Here is a 24,168-nt window from a genome sequence, read left to right as displayed (position 1 = left end):
AAGGTTAAAAGAGACAAATGTGCATATATGCAAAATACTGATTTTTGCATATCTAAAATGTATTGCTACTTTTCCAACACAAACAGGGCATTTGGTGAAGTTTCTTTTTACCATGCTTTAGATACAAACTCAATAATAAAGCCTTGATCTAATTAATATTGTGTCAAAATGAAAGAGCACTGCAGAAATGAGGACCTAACTGCTGTCATACAGTTTTCTTCAAGCAGGAACCTTATTTTGCTTCTGGCCTTCCAGTTAAGGCTAGGTCTTTGGAATTGTTAATCCTTCACTCCACCTTGCACTCTGTTACACATGTAAACCACTCAATGCATTATGAATGCTATAATATTTTATTTGAAGCCACATCAGTGAGTGAATGGGCTCTTGCAGGAGCCATTGAAATGGTGGCATTGTAGCTAGGCAGCTGAAGGGCCTCTGTGGCGATACATTTCTGGACCTCTTAAGGTATCTATATATGGTAATGAGAGAGGTGCGTGTGAGATTCTTTTCTTTTCGTGCGGGGGCGAGTCTATATGCCTGATGGGTTTACATCTGAGGCGGATGGAGAATCTGCAATCGTGACGCCTGAAAGTTTGATACTGCGCCTTTTTTATGAGTGAAGTCGGTTGAGTCGTGACTGATTAGATTGCAGGGGACCACCTTTGAGATCCAATTAGCACTGGCCTGTGGTTGTGGTTTTTATTTTAATGCAGCTGGAAACAATGAATGAGTTCAATATATGAATTCCAAGAAAATATTTTGATAGCAGAGCAGCCTTCTATCCATTTGAGATTAGGAAAATAGCTCTTTAAATCACAACAAGTCAAAAAAAACCAAATGACTTGATTCTTTCTTTCGGAATGTTATTTTAATGCAGATGCTACTCTATGATGCGCTACTCATGACTAATGTTGGACATGCTGGAAAGCTTTTTTTTGTAAAAAGCTAATATGCTTTGTAGTTATCAGCAAACTGAAGAAACACAAATATTTGGAGTTGTGATGGTCTTGTATGCTGATGATTGCTGCAATACAGTGGCCACAAATAAGTTTGTGAACTGTGGAGCCCTCTATTATTGGATCTGTCAGCAGTGAATTTTCAGAAGGCTCTAACTTAGGAGTCTTCTCGCTTTGTAGCTACAAGTATATGCCTTTCTTTCATTTTGATTACTAGTGGAGCAATTTGTTGTCGAAATAGAATAAAGCCAGGACTGCAGCAAAAATCTCAACAGGAATTCTGTCTTCGAACATAATGTTACTATTCTTAGTGGTTACCGTGGCAAGTGCATTTTTGCTTTCAATAAAGTTTCTCTTGGCATCGCCCATTGTGGAAATTGTGGGTAGAAATAGTGATTGTGCATTCTGGTATATCTTCAAAGTTTACATGCAGTTGGAATGAGCCCTTGACAAAAGATTTCAGTTAGCAATCTGTTGTCAAAAAAGCTTTTCTCCCAATAGTGTGTAAGCTTTCACTGCTGTGCTTGAATAAGGAAAAGAAGCTTAAGTGTGTGCCTTCTACCAATTAAAAGCTGATTGTTGGCTTAACCAACATGGTAGCTAAAGCTGCATCATGGCTGCAGCTACACATGGTGCATTTTTGTGTGTTTTGTTTCTGTTTTGGCTTTTTCCGCCTTTTCAATAAAAAGGCAAGGCATGGAAGGGTCAAAGTCTGCATCTTAGATTTCAAAGAACCTGAATTTGTCTTTGGCAGCTGGTAAGTTGAAAAAGCCAAGATGACTTTCAAAGATGCAGGGGGAGGTTACGCTGTGTTCTTTATCAGCCTGCATTATACTGGTCTGGGATTTGTATAGGTCTACATTACTTAATCAATATGTTCCTGCATTATTAAGTTAGCAGCATGCTTAGAATTCTAAGTAGGCTTCATCCCTACAGGGAGGGGGAAGGGGAAGGGGAAGGGGAAGAGAAAGAGACCAAGGGCTGCAAATTCCTGAGGCCTTTCCTTAGAGCAGATGGGATGAGATTTTATGATTTGATTTGCAGCGACTGGATGAGCGATGAGGTTGTAGCAAATCTCTATACCCTGCATGTTTAGTTAAGGTCAGGCCACTTGGGTTCTCCAGCTCATCATAAGCGTAGAAGTGGAATTTAATATTCTGAATGGCAAATGGAGACATTTCCACTTCAATTAGTGCTTAGTTGATCAACGCAGAAAGAACTTCACTATTACACCCTTCCTCTTCCCCCTCCCTCAAAGAAGATGAAAGTTGATCTCTAGACAAGATTTGGTTTGAATGCTAATGAAAAACAATAAATCACTCTTCTTTTCTAGATTGTATTAAGCATGTTTCATACAAATAACGTGTTTTAAAATCTAATCTTTGGATTTAAGAAAAATGTCCAGACATTTGCAGTAATGAGTACTTGCCACTTCTAAAGCAAGATGCCATCGAGTGATTTTGTTTTTTTGTTCTCCTTGCTTACCAAAGGCATTCCTTTCTAAATCCAGACAATAGAGGTCTTTGTAGTGTTGGGTCAACTTGACTAATGTGATTTCTGTTTCAGATATTTGAGAGATAATGTCATTGCACTAGAACGTCAGTAGGTGGTGAATCAGTTTAAACACAGACAAACTTTTAACACTTCCTGACCCAGTATAAGTACATTAGTATTTCTATTTAAAAGAAATTCACTTGAAGCAACTGAACCAAAAACTGAATGGGGGCATAATTTATTTCCTGTTTCCATTTTCATTTGCAAATGAATGAGGATAATGCCTTTTTTTGCTTTGAGTTTCTTTTTCCAAAGTTAAAGAGACTTGTTTTCTTCAAACCCTTTTCACAGCACTTACTAAGTACATTGTTGTTTAACAAATTGGAAGGGGGCTGGGGACAGCATTGAGGGGTAAAAGAGAATCTTTACTTTTTTAAAATATTTGTTGGCTAGGATTAAAAACGACCATTCTTTGTGCTGTGTCTTAATCTGTCCCCAGGCTCCTAACTCTAAAGACCAGCCCCACCCCCAGCTCATCTAAATTCTCACTGAGCTCAACTGCAGGGTTTTATTCATCCGTTCAATGTCACTAGGGTGGATGTCTTGAAATGACATTCCTCATTCCACTAAATCTGAGTACCAGGAGTGTTTGACTTGTGTTTTTTTTAGGTGGTTCTACCTAACCTTTTGAATGCTTAGCTGTTGGTTTCATTTTTTTTTAGAAATGTGAAGCCAACTATCTGTGATTTTAGATTCACATCTTTATTTTGTTTTGCTGTTTTTATCATCTTTTGTCACTTGTGCTCAAAGCCCTCAGTCAGGCTTGGTTGTTTCCACAAAGTATTGGGCATTCTTCATAGCTAAGCCAGTGTCACTAATTTTAATGTTGGAAACATCACACGGGCATCCCAATTAATACATATTTAGGAGAGCTCACTGCATAATAAGCATTTTATAGTTTGGACTGCTTCAATCACTGCCCAGGCTGAGAGGTACAGGCCAGAGGATAAACTGATATCCTCCCTGCATTATGAAGTGCCTTTATGCAACTCGCCATTGTTGGATTTCGCCCTCTAGGGTTTGCAGTTGAACCGAAGGTAGTCAGTGCAAAAGTGATGACTGTGTTTCCTCTGACCTTGTACTGTATATATAAACATTTGCTCGATTATAAGCAGTACCACATGAATTTTTTAAGGGAATTCAAGCAAAGCGAATTTTAATATTGACCACTGATGCTTCTTGCATGGCCTTTATTGAAGAATGTTGCCATGAATTAACATTTCCAATTATGGTCTGATAGTGCAAAATAGCTGCATGCAAGCCAGTAGTGGGGTGCAACTAGCAATTGGCTTATTCATTGTGTAGAAACTAATGATGATTTTATTGAAATATTTTCCTCCTTACAGTGTGAGAAATCAAATGTGTATGCCTCTGATTTGAATGTGCACTGCCAGCAAGAATACAGGCAGGAAGAATCAACTAGGTTTATGTTTGCTTTGAACCATATTTTAAGCAGTATTCGTCCTTGAATGCTAGCTCCGATGTAGGTCGAAGTTTACTTTGTATATTTTGAATAGAGAATGAGGTACAATTATGTAAATGACTGGTGTTTAAATTCTCAGTTCCTAGCAAAAGCACCTATTTGCTTTTACTGTAAGTGTATGACCTTGAAACGCAGCTTCATAGAAACCTCTATGTGGAAGCTGGCCACTCGACCCATTGAGTCCACACCACCCTCTTGAGCATCTGACAAAGACCCGCCACCCCTCATCGCCAACCCCACACTCTCAAAAACTATCCCAGGAACTCTGCATTTCCAATCCAATTAAACTGCACATCCCTGGGCAATTTAGCATGGCCAGTCTACTTAACCTGCAGATCTTTATACTGTGGGAGGAACCTCGTGCAAACACAATGTCTGTGTAGAGTTTTTACAGCCGCCCGAGGGTGGAATCGAACTCTGATTCCTGGTGCTTTGAGGCAGCAGTGCTAACCACTGAGCCACCGTGCTGCCCTGGTGAAGTTTGTTTTTGAGGAAACCACTAATCAGGCCCGCGAGTCAAATTTTCACAAACTCTGACTTTAAATCTCGTATCATAATTTCCACTATTAACACTAGAAATAATTGTTTATTTCCTAGAATTGAAGGAATAGGAGATAAATGATCCGGTTCCGAGAACCTTATTTTTTGCAGCCTCCTTCCTTTACTTACAGCCTGTTCTCCGGGATAGTCAATAGACACTAGGTGCTGGAGTAGGCCATTCGGCCCTTCGAGCCCGCACCACCATTCGTTATGATCATGGCTGATCATCCACAATCAGTATCCTGTTCCTGCCTTATCCCCATAACCCTTGATTCCACTGTCTTTAAGAGCTCTATCTATCTCTTTCTTGAAACTATCCAGCGAGTTGGCCACCACTGCCTTCTGGGGCAGAGCATTCCATATATCCACCACTGTCTGGGTGAAGAAGTTTTTCCTCAACTCTGTTCTAAATGGCCTACCCCTTATTTTTAAACTGTCCTCCTGGTTCTGGAATATGCATATAGTGCTTAGCTGAGAGTCAAGCCCATCTCTGCCTTTTATGAATTGGGGTTGTCTGAAAGTGTTGTGATTTTTTTTTTGCCCCAGAAAATTTCCTCTTCCTTTTGTATAGATCAAGTGTTGAATGATTAGTGGGTTCAACCCTTGAAGGCAGAGACCACAGCAGCCAGAAAAGTAGAATCAGCAAATGACTGAGCTGTTGCAGGGCTGTTCAGGTTCATTGAGGAGATTGAATCCATCACCATATATGGTTAAGGCAGTGTGTGTATATGTGCAGTCTGTCTAGAGGCCAACCAGACTGTGACTGCATTTTCTCTTGCTGTTGCTGGTGTATGACTTGTTGCAGCATGTTTTTATGAAAGGGTAATGTGAGCAATTGAAGTAGGATTGTAGGAGCAATGCATTGTCAAATGCTGAAGTGATTGTGAGCCCTGAGTAGTACCTACTAATTTGATTGTCATTGTATCATATTTGGTTTTGACAGGAGGATATATTAACTAAATATTTATTGCATTTATTCAAATAAGATGAGGAAAAAATAATCTCCAAAAGTAACTGAAATATTAGAGTGCCAAGCTTTATACAAAAGGCCTGTTTAATAGACTGTTCGGAAGACCTGTTTCTGAATAAAGATTAAATCTCCAGTATCCATTTCTGCAACATCACCCTCTCTAATAAAATCAATATTTTCAGAATAAATGTCTTTCAGAATTGTTGCTCCATTTCCAAAGTTTTGAAAACAGGCCTTCAATTCACCTCTGTCTCTCTCCACAAAGGACGTAAAGAAAGTACCACAAGGTTGCTTTGAAATGTTGCCTCACCTCTGGAGGTTGCCAGTGCACACCTGCCATGGGCCTCACTGTCTCGAATGACTGTGTGTGACAGACGTTGCTCTGTCAAAGCGGATTAAATTTCCGATCTTTAGCCATCTGGTTTCCCTAGCAATCAGCTGCCTGGGTTCAGGTGTTAGAGATGTATTGCCATTCCTTAGATTACCTGCTGGCTGGTTAATTATTGTTGAAGTTTAAACTACAGCCATACTGTTGTGCAGCTTTGTGGGACAGTGGTATAGAGTGCAAATTTTACAAAGTTATGTTCAGTGTTTTGAAGGAAATGGATTTGATTGCTTTCAGAGCAGTCACTAATAAACCACAAGCACTATTTGGACCCAAACCTATTTGGTATTTTGTTTATTTTCACCGATGCTTTAGTCCACAGACTGTCAAAGAAGGCACAGAACAAACAATTACTGCTGTTGTTCACCAAATAAAAGCTGAACTGTTGCCTTTTCTGATCAATTACATGACCACGAGTAGGCCATTCAGCCTCGTGAGGCTGTTCCAAAATTCATTGAAATCATGGCTAATCCAGGGCTTAATTTTGCCTCTCGTGTGTATCCCTGAACACCTTTTGCTGAACAAACACTTTTATCTGGTTTGTAATTAACAACTAATCCTGCATCCTCTTTTGTTTATGGAAGAGCATTTCCAAACAATAAGCATCCTTTGTGTGTGGAAGTGCTTCCTAACGTCTCCTGAACAGTGCGCCAATTCTCAAGACTGTACCCCTCATTAATACCTTGAATAGATCACACTTTCTCTTCCAAGTTCTAGAGGAAAATGGGCCTAGTTTGTGCAATCTCTCCTCATAGCTTAGCCCCTGAAGCCCAGTTCTCACTTGCTTATGACTAGGATTCCAAGCATGTAAGTAGGAAATGTAAATATGCACAAACAGTAAAAACAAAATTCAAGTTAATATGAAATTGTAATGGCTATCAGCTGATCTCCATGATGCAGTGTTGAGCTGCTGCAAGTTTACTGCAGCCAGGCCTTGGATAATTTAACTAGACAAGAGTCACAGATGCATACACCGATGTGTGCCTATTAACTCCCTAGAGTGCAGGCTACAAGGGCTAGGCAGCCCCCCACAGGTGATGTTCACATTAAAGTGCACAGAATTAATTAGTCATAAATGCTGAAAAACACTGATGGACATTTAAAGCCTTTATGACACACTGATTCATAGTTACTTCCCTTGTGCAGAAAACTAAACCAAGATAAGCTTTCTTTGTTGGCAGAGATTTTCATCGGCTTTGATGTTTTTGTTTTGAAAATGTGCGTCTAGTTCAAAGAAAATTCCAATAATGGCCTGACTTGGGTCCAAGTTAGGTGATCTGTTGCATTGCTGATAGGGGTGTTGTAGTGGATCCAAGCACTTCTGTTTTTTTTCCACGTGAGGGAAGAAGGTGGGTGAACCAACATGATCTACCTACCTGCTTGTCGTACAGTGATTTCTGTTTTGGCAAAAATCTAATGTGGATATCAGGTGAAGGCAGTATCTAGTTGAGGTGGGATTCATTTTCCCTATGGCCTTTCTGGATTTAAAAAAAACCCAGATTAGAGTTGCCTCCTTTTAGGAAAGGAGCCAGGGCAGGATCATGTACTTCAAATCAGGGCCCTGCTGTAGGAAGTGGTCGAGCTATTCTAATAATCCTCAGCATTATGTTCAGCAAGAGGCAATGATTCCCCACAAAGTGCAGCTAAAATTTACACTTAATAATTAATTCCTTTTTCAAATATGTTCTGCCATGTACAGTTGATTTAAATGGTCAAAACAGGAATAAGGAACTGGAAAAGCATCTTTAAATAGATGTGTGCCAAACCTTGTTTTTGAACTGTGGAAATTGTAAGTTAAAAAGAGTGAATAAATATTTAAGCTTTAAACTGTCAACTTTGCATCTGTTTTATATAACAGTCAAAGTAATTAATTCCCTGCAATGAACCTTGAACTTTGCTTTGCCAGCTAAGTAAAAGTTTACTGCTGTAAAGCTGCCTTGAAAGACAGTACAGTAGGATTCATTCGTTCATTTAACATTGTGTTGCCCTGATATTTAATAGTGCTGTGTCATTGAAGATTGTCCTAGATTACGTTTTTCTGTTGTGATTTTGAGTTGTTTTTTATTTTTTGTATGGCTCTTGCACAGAATTTGAGTTATACTTTAATTGTGTGCAGTTTCATTTTTAAAACATGAGTCCTCCTAAATAATTCAGTTAAGTGTATGATTCTCCTTTTGGAGCAATTACGTTAATTTAAATCTGGATCTTCTGATTTGAAGCCATGTGATAGAACTGAGCTTACAACACTCTAACCCTTTCAGAGATGAAAAGAAATGTATCTTGAGTCAGATCAAAGCATTAAGCATGTTTCATTGTTTTTCCATTTCAGGTCAATGACTTTCTGTCAGGACGGTCACCTTTGACACTCGCCTTGCGGGTTGGAGATCATATGATGTTTGTTCAGCTCCAGTTGGCAGCTCAGCAGGCTGGCAGCCAGCTCCAGCACAGGCATGTGATTGCCAGTCGGGAGAGCAGCGGAGGGGCAGCAGCGCCCAGCTTTACGAATGCTCAAGGACTTCACAGACAGACTGTGGGCGCCTCAAACTGTAACCACATATCGGCCTGCCAGCAAGCAATGGCAAACCCAGGCCCTGCGACTGCAGCAACCTGCTTTAGCACATCTCGCCCACCTTCAGTCACTGCTGGATCGTTCAGGTCGCATGGGGCCAGCACGTCGTCGTCAACAACCAGCCACAATGTAGCTTCTCCATCTTGCACTGAGGTATGATGAATCATGGAGACTCCATGCTGCTTGTAGGATATGTACCACTGCACACCATAATATAGGCACGGCTTAAAGCTTGTCATCCTCTTTTTTTTTTTAGTTTTGAGCAGTTACAATGGTTTTTACCCCAAAATTTCATCACTGATCATAGAATCCCTACAGTGTTGAAACAGGCCCTTTGACCCAACAAATCCACACTGATGCTCCGAGCCTCCCATTCAGACCTATCCCCCCCCATAACCTACCTACTGTACACATTCCTGAACACTATGGGCAATTTATCATGGCCAATCCACTTAGCCTGCACGTCTTTGGACTCGGAGGAAACCGAAGCACCTGGAGGAAACCCGCACAGACAGTTGCCTGAGGGTCCCTGGCGTTGAGGCGGCAGTGTTAACCACTAAGCCACCGTGCTGCCCAAAATTTGACTTCATAAGCTACTGAGCTGGCTTGTTGAAATGAGCCTCCTAGGGTCAAAGAAAAGGTTGAATCTGTTCCAGGTCCTCATTGCTGTTTAAGTGCTCCTGGAAGTTCACCTGGGGACATGGAAGATGCAGCCTAATCCTATGATGTCCCCTTGATTACATGGACGCCCTCATGTCATAACTTTTATGGACCTGCACTGCCGCATCAGTTTGAACTTTCCAGGAGAAGTTAGGAACGTGGAGGCTGGAGGGCAGGGGTTGATGAAATGGGTGCTTCCCCTCCCAACCCCTTCCTTTTGAGACAGGAGCAAGTCGATACAATACAGCAAATCACAGTTCCTCGGGGGAAAACCAGTAACAATGTTACTTATAACTTAAAAATATTATTTGTCTTCTGTCCCCTTCCTGCATATGAGTAATCTGAATAGTGGTGTTTGTTCCTTTTGCTGGTCCCTTTTGAACTTCTGCACAAAATAAATCGATCATTACATGTGGGGGGCCTGCATATGGCTTAAGATGATGCTGCCTTTAAAGAACTTTAAGGTGCCTGATTAAAAATGTAATAACTGACCTACTAAGGTCCCCTTGCTGCAACACATAAAAGGGATGGCTGAATGTTTTATTAATAGTTCCATAGCTGAGAACCTGACTGTCAGCAATGATTATCTTTTGGGAATAGTCTGCTGTCTTTAGCTTTTGTCTGCCGAAAGCATTAACAGAGTTGAAATTAAGATAATTTATTATACTGCTGCTGACCAGTCCTTGATTAGCCATAGTGACTAATTTTGATCCATTGAGAATGTGGTTGTCTGAACAGGTGATGTATCATTTTGCATTGGTACAGGCCTGCCCTCTTAATTGGCCAAATTCCACCATTGAGTACTTAATTCAAAACCATATGAGAGGAAAAGGTACATGATTGGATGCAGCAGTACTATTAGACAAGGCAGGGAACACCCTCCCTCTGGAGGAAGAAGGGACATGTACCCCCATTCAGCTTTTCTGTACATCTTCTGTTCTTTCAGTTCCATATTTGCCATTCTAGCAAACCAATAGAGTGTAACCCACAAAATCCTGTCTGGCTTAACGGAATGCAGAGAGCAAGTTGGTGCTTGTAAATGCAAAACTGATGCTTGCTGCTTTTTGAATCATTAAGTATGATCCAAGAGTGATTTCCAGTTATCTTTTGTTTTCTATGCACTGGTTTGTAAATACACCAGACAGTCCAGCAAATTCTGTTGGGGAAAGGAAAGAGAAAACTGGAAATATTGTGATGGAATCAGTTTGCATTCTGAACGTGTATCTGTAGGTCACTCTCTTTTAATTATCAGCTGACTTTAAATAATTGCTTTTGTCAGGGTGACTGCAGTACGAGAAGCAGTAGCCCAACAGCTCCAAGCAAGTCTCGAAAGCCGGGTGCCATCATTGAGAGCTTTGTCAACCATGCCCCTGGGGTTTTCTCAGGAACCTTCTCAGGTAATTCAAAAATGAATTTGGACAGAATACATTCAGCAAGAAAGATGGGTTAAAGTTGGCAAAGGAGTGGGGGTTGGCGTGCATTTGGATAATGCTTAGATCTTTGTTTCTTGAATCAGAATAGCTTACTGGTTTTAACTAATCCTGTCAGGATTTGCCTTTTAACTTTTTTTTAATTTCCTACATCAAGCATGTTGCAGTTTTTTTCTGCTTTCCTGTCATACTGGTTCTTTTTCAGTCACATGGAATATTGAGAGAAAATTTCTCTGTTCACTTTGTCTGATTTGTGGCAGTTGAAATAATTTTAATTAGTTGGGCTGCTGAAACAGAAGGAAGTGCTCTGTTTTTCTGGTGGGTTGTGGCTTAATTGTGGTTTGTCAATTATGATTCTTAATTCTTCAGTCTTTTTGTCTTCTTTTGCAAACCAGGCACTTTGCACCCAAACTGCCAGGACAGCACTGGGAGACCCCGCCGTGACATCACCACAATCCTGCAAATCCTGAACGACCTGCTGAGCGCAACCCGTCACTACCAGGGGATGCCACAGTCCCTCACGCAGCTGCGCTGCCAGACGCAGTGTGCCACTAACACGCCGTCACCTTCGCCACCTTCTCCCGGCTGCTCAAACAAAGCTACCTCCGAAGACACAATGCAGCAACCCCTGCATTCCCTCATCCAGTGCCAGAGCCAGATCAGGATGTGCAAATCAAGTGGTGAGTCATCGGGAATCTGAACGTTATTAGATTGGAAAAACCCAATTGCCCCAAGCCTGAATCTTCTTTGACAAAATCTTCCACTCTGCTCCCATTAACTCCATTTTATTTTGGTTGGAATGAACCTATGAAATATTCAGATTACAAGAACTTTCTTTTAAATGAATCCTATTCACATAGTGTCTTTCATTACCACAAAGCATTGCGCCAAGGAAGCAGTTGGGAAGTGTTATGCTCCATCTTATAATCAAAGAAACGTAGCAGGTGATTTGGTTGTAGAATGTGTATTTATTTTGCGACTTGGACTGTTTTTTTTCTCAAGTTGCTCTCATCCCCAAAACATTGACTTATGGTCAATTCATAGTCTTGATGCATACCATGATTATTTTGCCCACCTCGCCCTTTATTCAGTTTAAGTGCTGGCTTTGTGTACACAGTGGGAGCAGGTGGCACTTGAACCTGGGTCTCCAGGCTCAGAGCTAGGACACTACCGTTGTGCCACAAGAGTTTTCACAAATGGATGTATAAGAATTTCCAGCTGGGGTCAAGGGAATGAGTTGCATTCTTGGCAGTATCTCAGCTGAGGCCAGTTTTGACTGGAAGCAAACAATGTTTTGGGAGGGTTCTTGAGATGCAGTGGCAGTGTCTCTACCCCTGGACTGTAAGGCCTGGGTTCAAATCCCACATGTTCCAGTGGTGTGTAATACCTCTCTGTTCAGGTTGATTAGAAAAATAGGCTGCTGTTCATTTTTAAACAAAACAACTTTTGGGCTACGTCTCAAGTGGTGCAGTGGTACTGTTTCTATCTTTGAGCCAGAAGGCCCATGTTCAAGTCTCACCTGTTCCAGAGGTGTCATATTATTTCAGAATAGTCTGATTAGAAAATATGTAGGAGCTTCCATTTCAGAGTTGGTTGCTCGCTGGATAAATGTATCATAATTGGGAGTGCAGGAAGATCGAACACAATATTCAGATTCTTAAATTTATTGCAGAAATGTGAATATAGTTTGCATAAAATATAAAAACATGGAGAGTAGCTCTCGGGACATCATTGAACCGTGTAAAAAGAGGTTTGAGTTTACCCGTATTTTGTGCTTCGTTGGTTAATGTCCCCATCCTTTGCCTACAAGGCAAAGAAGTTGGCTGGGGTGTTTATCTCTCACTGCAGTCCCATTGGCCTTGCTGCAGGTCTGTACGTGCAGGCTGGGTTTGGAAGAAATGTCTGGCCTTGCTCATAACTATCAATATCTAAACACCTGCGCGTGAAAGGCAGGTTACTGGAGAACCAATCCCCAGATTGAATTGGCAGCTTGAGGGAGGAGTGAAAATGAGAGAAGATTTGAAAGGAGGGGAGGGAATTCAGTTCTTGCTAAGAGAGGAAACGTGTTGAAACACTGACTAAATTGCTTGAACAATGCTTTAGATGCTTAGGGCAGGATGTTCACAGAAATGTTCTGTGCTTAGCAGTTTTTGTTCCAATATATTCTTACCAAATGCTTCTTTAGGCAGAGAATACTAGTCGGTAATGGCAGCATGTGCTTTTCTTGTGATCCACCAGCTGTTGATGCATTCATACCAGAAATAGCAAATGCCACTTGGGAGCCTGAAGAATTAGTAGGAATGAGTACCATGGGAAAGCAGCAACGTTAAAGACTGGTCATAAATCGGGCTTGCCTGTACCTGAATTTTTGTTTTCTCTCTCCTCGCGCTCTCTCTCGCGCTTTCTCTCTCTCTCTGTCAAACTTCAGCTTCTGAAGGCTCCTAGGCTCCATGGCTATAATTTTCAGGATTCTTGGAACATTTCTCAATTGAAGTGAGAGGAGGGCCTCAATGAGTCTCGGTGACTTCATGCTGAAAGTACATCATTCAGAGTGTTGCCACTGCTAGTAAATAAGAAAACAAATATGAAAGAGAATTTGTTGGGATTTTTTTCTTCTTTCTTGTTGAAAGCGTGGGCTCTTTTTGTAATTTGCATTTACTATATAAAGGCTCAAACAAGGCAACACTATTCAGACAAACGTGGAAATAGCTGACACTGTAGTGGAAGAGGTCAGCAGCTTGGAACGGAATGAGGAAATTGGAGGAAAGGCCATTGACTGCAACACATACAGCCATGAATAATTTAAACTCTCTTGAAAGATTTTTACAATGATACTCTTACAGTCAAAGTAGCAGCTCAGTCACAACCACAGTATTTCTTTCTATATTTATAGAACGAGTTCTGAACCCAATTGTTTCTTGCTATCAATTAGAGTATTCAGTGGTTATGCTGTAGCCTAAATCTAAACTAAGGTCATGTGCTCTCCGCCTCACCACTTCTGTTAAAGCTAAGTCTTGAGCTTTGTATTTTGCCTGAATTGTTTGCATATGGCCCAGCTGGTTTCGCTTCCATGATGCTGTTCTGTAATTTTGGTCTCTCCATTCATTTAAGCTTTTGTGTCGATCAACGTTCCCCATCTCCTTCGATCTCAAATAGAAATCTAATTTTCCAAAATGGCTACAGCTACTCCCAAAAGCTCAGGACTTTATTTTTCACTCAACACTTTATTCTCCATCAGTGACTTGTCACTTGTTAGAAACCTCAAGTTTGTCAAGAAATCAAATGCTGCAGGAGTATCTGGTGATGGGACCTGTCTGTGTATCTCATGTTTTATAGGCTAGAGGCAAAAGCTTATGATCAAATGCATGAGGATCTACATTTCCGCTTAAAGCCTCTCACTTTGTGATCTGTCTTGCCTAGCAAAGTTAGCAAAATTCCTGTGATCATGGGACCTTGATTCCAACATGTACTTTCTCCTCCCTACATTCCAATAACATTGAACTCCAGACTACTCCAAAGTCTCCTATTCCAACCCCAAACATTCTACCTTTGTTTTTCTCCATTTTATACAGTTTTCAGCCTTTTAAAACAAGCAAACACAAACTTTACTTGTGATCTAATCACTGTTTCCTGATCTAACTTCTGTTAGCTTCAATCATGTGATGTCCAGTGCAATGAGCCATTATTCTTTTTAATCTGTTCTTCAGAACAAAGCCTTTTGGAACTTGCTCTTCTCTGTTTTTGGGCATGTTCCTCTTCACACTTTGTTCAATGGCTGCACCACCTTTGTTAAACCTTTTTGCATGGCTGCGCACGTTATCATAAATAGGATTATTTCAGACTAGCTTGAGCAGTAACTTTTTTGGGTTGCTGTTCATTGTTCCTGCTCTCTTTGAGAGAGCATGTTGAGGAGATGCGAGCCAGATGAATGTTTTTGGGAATAGCTTACAATGGAATGAACATTTCAATCTTGAATCAGCTTCAATATAGCATGATGTGCAACTATAAGAACAGGTAGGCTCTTTCCAGCCCACGTAAACATAATGAATCTAGCCCTCATCTCAAGTACATTCACTTCACTTGTAGTTCCTGCCTGTGATAGGAGCAGACCATGAGGCTATGTTTATTTCTTGAACACAGCAGATTGCAGTAATTCAGACTGTGTAATGGTGGAGCCACCTGCCTATGTTACAAACCTAAGTCAACATGAGAATTGAGGCTGTACTAACATTTTTAAGATACTAGTGCAATTGTGCATCTGTAGATTGGGTCTCGCAGCTCAGAAGTATGCCATTGTTCCTTACTGGAAATTGTACAGAGTCTACAGAAGTGGTCTTTCGACAAAAGCAATTGAATGCCTTGGATCTAAAGGTGCTGTGCTGTTGAGAATTTCATTGTTAAGAGATGCTTTTGTTCACATTTGCAAAACTGCAATAATAGAATAAGGAAGAGAAAGTAGCTCCTTTTTGCAGCAGAAAAATGTTAAAGTTCCCAATATTGATAATTTGCCTAAAATAAAGTATTCCATAGTAAAGTAGTGACTTGTCATATGAAATGCAACTATTTTGGTCCCAGATTTGCATTTCTTACGCCAGCCTCAAATCTGTCTCTGCGCGCACTAAAGACATGTCTAGATGGGAACCATAAACCAAGGGGAACAATGGAGCGGTTTTTTCACTTTTGTTTTGGCAGATGTAGGGGAGCCTGCAGGGAATAGCTTCTCGGTATTTGCATTCTATCCACCCACACACCAGGCAGTAGTTGTGTTAAAGGAAGGTGGTTTGCACAGACAGGGTGTGGGGGAAGTGGGGGTGGAGGAGGAGGGCTGTTGGGGCAGGAAGACGTAGGAGAGCACAGGCACTGTGTTTGGTTTAGTGTGCTATACCTTGTGGTTTCCACCTCACGCTTTTTGAATTAGAGAATGCAGTTATGTTCAATCAGTTAAATGGTGTCACAGTATGCACAAATTGGGCTTATTCTTGTCCGAGTGCAAATGCACTTGACAGGACAAAAGTACAATAAATTCAAAAATCAAGTAACAGCTTCCTTCCCTTTTGTCTCCTACCACCATTCATATATTCATGGGCACACATGTTGTGCAATTCGGGCACATGAAGCACTCTGACCTATTTGGTTTTACTCATTTGCCTGCAGACAATGAACTTGTTGAGAACCAGTTGGACTTTGGCCTTTTGGGCAATACTGGGGAGTATTCCGGCCCTCCTCCTGATTTCTGATGGGTTGAAGTATTTTTTTATGTTGTTAATTTGTTGTCAGGTGTTGGCTCAGTTATGCATTCTCGGACATTGCCAGGTATTTTTAAACCCACAGCAGTCAAACAGGAAATGGCTTTTTTAGCAACAGCTGAATGTAAGCACTGAGGTTTAATTGATGCTTTTTGTTCTGACAGGAGTTGCAGCAGCTGTAGTGGTTTGTAACCGTAAGGAAGTTGCCATTGTATATAATTAAGGATTTCTTTGAAAAGTAGCTCCCCTAGCTTAAGGTGGAAGATAGTGGTCTGATGCTTCACATGAGGTTTGTCTGAGGGATGCTTTTCTTCATAAACGCTATCGGCATGGTAACTTGGATAATGCATCTGTGTGGTCAAGATCAGCCAATTAATTACACACTGGACATTTGACCCTGGTTTGTATGGGGATTAGTGACAATGCAAGATAGCATCAGCAGCTACTGTAGTTTGTATGTTAAACAAAGATCTTATTTACTGTACAGATAGGTGTGAGTGACCTTTTGAAATGCAAGGAACTGACTGAGTGCCTTGACCTGTAATTCCTCTCCTAAGTGACGCCACTAAGTGAATAATTCAATCCAGTCATTTGTTTGGGTGTGGAGATTTGGTTTTTGCATTTGGCAATGAAATAGTGACTGCAAGTCAAAGATAATGCACTGGTTATAAAAGACAAATCAGGTGCTATGTAAATTTCTGGCATTAGCTGAGTAATGTTTACCGTCAATAAGCTCATGTATTGGAGTCATTACTTGGTGAAATAAACTGGGATTTCTGTCCTCATGGGTTTGTTCTCCCCTAAAACGGGTATGTAACATTGAATGAGTAGAAGGTGTTGGGAGTTTTCAGGGCAATGGGGAACCTGCTGCTAGACTTTTCCCATTTGCTGTTGGACTTCCTGTGACCACTAAAAATTATTCTGACAACAGCAAACTCCCTGCAGCTGTGTGCAGTGTTTCATGGTGGGGACACTGAAGATTTTTGTACTGTGCATGTCCAGAAACCTAAAATTCACAGCCAATTGCTAGGGTGCTCCATGAATAATGACCCTCTTTTTCAGTATCTCCTTCAACTGGCTATCAAATGTGTGGGCTCTGGCAGAATACCTCAGATTGTTTTATAATTATTGGTTAGCATTTTAGCTCAATTTTGGCTTTGCTTGATAATTACAAATGCAGCGTTTGAGAAGCAATCATTGGATTTTTCTTGAGCGCGAACATGGATAGGCCTTCTCTTTATGTATTACAGTGATTGCTGATTCTAGTTGTAGGAATGCTACAAGGTCAACACAGGTAATTACTCTTGGGAGTGGTCCTGTCCTGTAGGGCTCGCTAGCATAATCCCCAGGACCTGAATTACCTCCTGAGAGTCATAACAGCACAATAAACCAGCAGAGTTGCTGACATGGGTTGGAGTTGGAAATTTTAGATGGTAATTACCCTGTGAAAAGGGATTGCTTTTAAAAGCTTTTGCAAGTCTTTCTTAATTTTGTCCTTTTTCTTGAAGGTAATTGAAAACTGATGCATTCCTGAATTCGAATATGTTGGAACTAGCCGTTCATGCATTTCTGTACCTTGATACAGCAAACTAAAAGCACATTTGTTGGAGTTGAGGCAGTGGGGATCCTAGTTAGTCCTTTTACATTTCTTATCATACCTTAGATACATCAGGGTATTAGAACAGAATATAGTGTTACAGCTACTCAGAAGGTACAGAAAAAGATCAACTCTAATATGATAGCGTAAGGTAGGGGTGGAGGTTAGATAGACCTGAGGATTAGGGTAAAAGTTCGGTACAACATCATGGGCCGAAGAGCCTGTACAGTACTGTACTGTTCTATTAGCTTGTGTTCTGTCAATAAAAGATCCATCTGAGCTTTTGGGATAACTACTGGCTCTCTGTTCCCATGGTAATGAATGCACTGGCACTGATGTTTAATCAATACAGCTCCCATCGGTTTTAAATACAGGATTGATCTTCTGTTGCATCCTGGCATTATTTAATTCCATTCGATGGGGTGAAACCAGAGCTTTAAACTGACTTGGCCTCTGGTGATGAATGCAGCCTCATTTAGTCACTGGCTTTTTAACTCATCCTGAGCTGGGTAGGTGTAAGACACCCCGTTGAGACTAACAGCTATGGTGGAAACACAACCTCATAATATGGAATTGAAGGCAACAAGTGAGCAGATTCAGGAGCTCTCAAAGGTTGTGATTTAATAACCAGAATTTAATACATTAATTTGTATAATGATCCAGAATATAGAGTAAACAGGATGATTTTAAAGTACTGTGAATTTGTCATTGTGGATTTATGTTTGTGGGGAAATGTATGTAGTTGGCCAGGGTGTCTTTTTGCTTAGCCCATTCCATGTTGTAAATGGATAACAAATCCAAAATGTCAAGAGTTTGTTTCTCTTGGGTTGACCCCATGAAATAAGGTTTGTTCATCAGGCATAATGGAACCCCCTGGCATGTGGACACATTCCCATTCATTCTGTAAGGTGACCAATTTTTCTCAGTGTGAAAGCTTGGAATTTTCTCAATTTTAAATCTCCTTTCTATTTCTGTTGTAGGCGACCGACTGAGACAGACCGAAAACCGTGCAACCCGCTGCAAAGTTGAGCGCCTGCAACTGTTGATGCAGCAGAAGAGGATGCGCAGGAAGGCTCGGCGAGATGCCAGGGCACCGTACCAGTGGCTGCCCAACCGCAAGTCCAACCGGACGAATAGCAACAGCAGCGTATCTAGTGATGGCAGTCTAGACTTGGACTTTGAGGACTCTGTATGGAAGCCTGAAGTCAAAGCTGACATGAAGTCTGAATTTGTTGTGGCGTAGACCTACCTGGCAAGGGAGGGTAACATGCAGGACTTCACTTTTGATTTCCGAGACCCAATGTACTCTGAGCAAGCTTGCAGAGATTTGCAGGTGGAGTTATAGGATGGAGGGGGAGCGAGCGGGCACGAGGTCTCCTGAAATCAGGACTGTACACCTGAAAAACTTTTAATTCCCACAAAAAAACAAAGAATGCAGTGTGTAACCCAAGATGGAAAGAAGTCACAGGATTAAGTGAATCTGACAAACAGCAGTTGGCGTGTCTGCAGTATGACTAAATGGCTGCATTGCGAAATGGTCAATTATGATGGAGACTCTGGAAGATTTGGCATGCCTGGACACGAGCATGCCTTTCCTCATGGTGGCAACAGCTGCAATATGAAGCTGTTTGTTGCCGTGGTTGCACTGTTCTTCCCGCGAAGATAGCAGGAGAACTGCAATCACACAAAAAGAAATCTTCTTTTGCTTCATTGAAGGCCAATGGGGGTACTATACTTTTATCGGATGGAAAGGAAATGAAGTCTGTTTTTGGAAAAAAATACTATGTAGCATTGTTCACCGACACTCTCAAAGCATTCAGATACTGAAATTTTGCACAATTTTTAAACAGTGTGACAACAGGTAGCTTTCATTTTGAGCAAGTTTGTCCAGTGGTGACTGCAAGTGTACGTGGCGACATGTCAGCCCTGATGAAGCTCTGGATTTTGCAGAGGAGGATAGAGTTGCTCTGCATCATGTTAATGATGGCCAGTGTCAGACAGAAAGGGATTGAATTGTTGGCACCAGTAGAGCTGTTCTACAGAAAGTGTGGTCTTTAAATTTTCAGTTTTTAACCCTGTTTTGGGGAGAGGGAAGGGGTGGATCTATCCATGGTGAGGCCCAATAACGCCTTTATTTTGTCACTTTTTTTTTCCTACACAACTGAGCCAGATCATTTTAGAGGTACACTTGTAGTTCTGTACTAGCTAGTGTAGACTGTAGATAAATTGCAAGATCCGTCATTCAATCTGTCTCTATTGCATTTTGCATACCACATTTTGACTTGCTGGCAGATGTAAGCCATGTTGGTCCAATTTTCAGTGAAGTCCAGGCATCGAACTAGGCGTGGGAGCAAAGGTAAATTTATCATCTGGACCTTGGTTGGCACAAAACCTCTTGCTTGTTTGTTCTACACAAGTGTTATCTATTCAGTCCAATGGTACAATTTTTAATTTTGAGGCAATAGGCAGAGTTTCCCATCAATTTTTTCTTTAAATAGCAAATTTGTATTTGAGAGTGTGTGAGATTTAGGGGATATTAAGTCAAATTTGTTGCAAAGCCTACGTACCCTTTATTAAATTCAGAACTAATGATATTGGCTGTTGTCACCAAATGGCTCAATATGCTCAAGCTGCATGTGTTAGCTAGTGATTCTTAGCGGAGCCCAGTTTCAAACAAACGTTTAGTTATGTTAGAATTGCTAAACAGAGCAAATGCCGTGTGTGTGGAGTGTGTATCTAATTTTCTTTGAAAATATTTGGGTTTATGTGGCATTGTAACCACAACTGCAATTGAAGTCAGAACACGAGGAGCCCAAGATCCTACCATTGCAATACTGTGTTGATCTAATATTACACAACCCAGTCTCTTCCTTATCAGTACACAAGTGCCTTTTTGTTCCCAAGTCTACTACTTCTGTGTCCTTGGCCTGATCAACTGGGATAACTCTCTTCTCTTCCATCTGTGCTGTTTCTTTCTGTAGAAAGGCCACTTCCAAACCCTGACCCCCCACCCCCGCCCAATCTTCCTTTTGTCACTGCATTCCTTGTCTTTGTCTTGGAACTGAAACCTGTTTATGCTCGCTACTGTACAAAAAAGATGTCAGAACTCTTCTCCAAGCTAACTCCATTCTTTCATCCAGATGTCAAGGGATGTGCCATCCGGACCCTGTTGTTTGTCCTGTACCGTTGTGACTAGGCACACATTGTAACATCCCACTTCTGTTTGTGAACCTCCTGCTCGTATTTACTGTAGGTTTTTTATATATATATACATATATATTTAACTGACTTTGTATTGTGTGCTATCCATTGTGCCCCTATCCTGGTTTTAAAAGAAAAACATCAAGATGCATTAATTCACCAATTTGGTGGGGATTAAATGTATGAACACCTCATTTAAATATTCTGTATTCTTGTAGCCAATTTAAAAAAAAATACAATGTTCTAGCTAGGCTGGTGTAGCACAAATGTGACTGTATTAATTTATAAACCAAAATGGTGACTGTGAACTAGGTATTTATTTGTGCATTTGAAAGTTTGGGGGAAAAACAACATCACAGCTTGAACATGGCCAGGGTTGATGCAATCTCCTCCATGGAATCTGTACCAGTTTCCAAGATCCTAAGCAATACATTTCAATGTGACTTGGAACAGGCCTTGTAGTTCATTTTGGGATGGAATTAGTTTAGTGCTACCAAACTCTTGTCACTTGGGATTTTGCATTTACCTCTGCCTTACACACTTGGCAAGACAAAAGGGCTGACACACTGTCACCCTGAGCATTGGAATGAAGCAGAAAACAGTAAATTATAATGTATTGGTATGTAGATAAACTTACATGCATGTATCATTAGGACTTGACAATGGTTTGTGGGACATACAGTAATTGGTTGTTATGTGGTAATCTGAACATGTACAAACTTGTATTAGATTTTTGTATAGCATTGGAAAAAAGCAACTCCACAGGTATAAATAATAATAAAAGACCAAATGTTGGTGATAATCACATGTCTTGTTCCTTGTTTTGTTTTTTTTTCCAATTACACATTCTTTATTCTCCAGTTTTTATTTCCCTTGTGCCTGAAGATACTGACTGCCAGTTAGTCCCTCTTCATTATGAGCCAAGGTACTGTTGAGAAGGCTACATTATCTCCCAGTGCATCAGTTAGACTCCTCTCTTGATATTCTCAGTACTTTCCAAGAGTTGTTGAACAGGAATTGGAAGGGAAATCTTTGCCTTGTATCATCTGAATGGTTACTCAGCAGAAATGTGGGATCTTCCTGCTCAGTAAATGTTCCCTCTAGTATGATACTTTTTTTAAAAAGTTGCCTTACTCTAGATCCTGTGTTCCTTCCTTCATCCCCCCACACGTGTGTGCGCACAGTTTTCACCTGTTTTTGTAAACAAGTCATAACCGTTTTTAAGATAAAAGTTCACAGCATCCAAAATTACTTCCATTCTATAAAAGACACTGACAATTAGGCTTTGGTTTAGCTGTTTTTGCTTAACAAAAAGACTTGATGGGCTGACTGGTTACCTCACTAAAGCATTGATCTCAAAGGACGAACGATTACTCCTCTCCGCTTAACCAGATACACATCTACTCTTCAAGAGAAGTGGAGTGGGAAGTGAAAAATCTAGGGGAAAAGGACAGTTGGACTAAACTGCAGAGACAATGATTTTCACAGGGGGAATTATGGGTCTCTGACCCCCTTCAAATCAAGTTTGGAGTGTTTGTGTAGATTCTGGTTATTCCTGGATGCTTGCCATACCTGAAGCAGGATGGTGGGTAGCAGGAAACCTTAGAACAATTGCATGTTGCGTGGATGAGCACTTGAAATGTCAACATTCAAGGCTATGGGCCAAGTGCTGGAAAGTGCTGTATGACTCATGCAGCTCCAGTGCTCAAAACTTTACAAAAAGTAAGGAAGTTCCCCTCCCTACCTCCCCACTTATACTCTCCTCTCTACTTATCTTGTTTTGTCTCCATCTTCGGTCCACCTCCCCCTCTCTAGAGGTACATAGAACATTACAGCACAGTACAGGCCCTTCGGCCCTCGATGTTGTGCCGACCTGTCAGACCGATCTGAAGCCCAGCTAACCTACACTATTCCATGTACGCCCATATGCTTGTCCAATGACGGCTTAAATGTACCTAAAGTTGGCAAATCTACTACCGTTGCAGGCAAAGCGTTCCATTCCCTTACTACTCTGAGTAAAGAAACTACCTCTGACATCTGTCCTATAATCTTTCACCCCTCAATTTAAAGCTATGCCCCCTCGTGCTCACAGTCACCATCCTGGGAAAAAGGCTCTCCCTATCCACCCTATCTAACCCTCTTGATTATTTTATATGTTTCAATTAAGTCACCTCTCGACCTTCTTCTCTAATGAAAACAGCCTCAAGTCCCTCAGCCTTTCCTCATAAGACCTTCCCTCCATAACAGGCAACATCCTAGTAAATCTCCTCTGTACCCTTTCCAAAGCTTCCACGTCCTTCTTATAATGCGGTGACCAGAACTGTACACAATACTCCAAGTGCGGCCGCACCAGAGTGTTTTTTTGTACAGCTTCACCATAACCTCTTGGTTCCGGAACTCGATCCCTCTCTCTCCCTATTTATTCCAGTTCCCTTTCCCCATTCCCCCCCCACTCTGATGAAAGGTCTAGGCTTGAAACGTCAGCTTTTGTGCTCCTGAGATGCTGCTTGGCCTGCTGTGTTCATTCAGCTCCACACTTTGTTATCTTGGATTCTCCAGCATCTGCAGTTCCCATTATCACTGATCTCTTTTTGCTGTTAGTTTTGATTCCTATGGGAACTGAAGTGTTGGCATTTCTTTAGGCCCACCAATGTGGTGTTAGGAGAGCTTTTGATACATGAGGTGCTGCTATATCCAACAGGAAAGTTTGTGGAAATATTAATCTTTACTTTTCCAGCCATCCCAATCCTGTAATTTGGCATCTAGTCAGAATCCTTCAATTTGAGTTGTCCCATTGGAATTTTGACCCTACTTTGAATCAGGTCTGTAACAAAAATGCAATGCTTTATTCAAGTTGTAAAAAACCAGTCCTCTGAATTTTAAATTCCATTATTGAGAGGCAAATTATAGCTTTTTAATGTTTTGGCACCAATACACTGATCAGTTGATTTAAGTAGCTAGGATCTTAGTTTGCTTGTTAAAAGTGGCCTCTATTAGGGTACAGAACGTTACCATTAAACTAATACAATAATGCTCGACCAGACATTATTCATGCCACGAATACCATACATTACAGTCCCATTTCTTGGATAATTGGAGAAAAGTTTGGCCATTTGATTTTTGTCCTGTAACAAACTTACATTTTTTACTATATTGTCAATTGTAATTCTGTAACAACTTTCATACGCAGGAATTGTTTTTCCTATCTTTCAATTAGTAGTGTGCTTTTCAAATATAACCACACCCCCATTTGTAGAGACCAGGAGTAGATGTTTGCTTGTCTGCAAACTTTGGCTGCCTATTCTTGGCATTGTTAACCAGTATCTCTACCAGATGGGCAATGGGCTAGCAGAATTTGAGCTGAATGTAAAATATTTGGGCTAGAAATTAGTAATTCACTTTTGTCCCCGTCCTTCATCTCCAATCAAAATAAACTAACAATTGGAAGTGCAATGAATGGGGAGTCCATGGGCTTTCAGAAAACTAATGACATTGGAACATGCAGGAAATTATTGGTGAAGAGTTACAGAATGTGACACAAGTAGCAAATTGTTGAAAAATTGGAAGGAATCTGGGG

At 40.9% G+C, this 24,168-nt stretch overlaps 1 protein-coding gene across 1 annotated transcript in view; it reads left to right on the top strand.

Annotated features, from left to right (window-relative positions):
• midn (midnolin) overlaps positions 1 to 21,396 on the top strand; it is a 29,496-nt gene extending 8,100 nt beyond the window's left edge. The window contains exons 5-8 of the mRNA XM_048559643.2: positions 8,218 to 8,610; positions 10,397 to 10,514; positions 10,943 to 11,227; positions 18,371 to 21,396. Of these exons, the coding sequence (XP_048415600.1) occupies positions 8,218 to 8,610; positions 10,397 to 10,514; positions 10,943 to 11,227; positions 18,371 to 18,633 (1,059 nt within the window). The 3' untranslated portion in view covers positions 18,634 to 21,396. The remainder of the gene's footprint in view (positions 1 to 8,217; positions 8,611 to 10,396; positions 10,515 to 10,942; positions 11,228 to 18,370) is intronic.
• The last annotated feature ends 2,772 nt before the right edge of the window (positions 21,397 to 24,168 follow it).

The sequence above is a fragment of the Stegostoma tigrinum genome, chromosome 30, assembly GCF_030684315.1.
Source record: "Stegostoma tigrinum isolate sSteTig4 chromosome 30, sSteTig4.hap1, whole genome shotgun sequence".
In the NCBI taxonomy this organism is placed as follows: Eukaryota; Metazoa; Chordata; class Chondrichthyes; order Orectolobiformes; family Stegostomatidae; genus Stegostoma; species Stegostoma tigrinum.
Note: the sequence above shows the minus strand (reverse complement) of the source record. Positions and strands in the feature narration are given on the sequence as shown.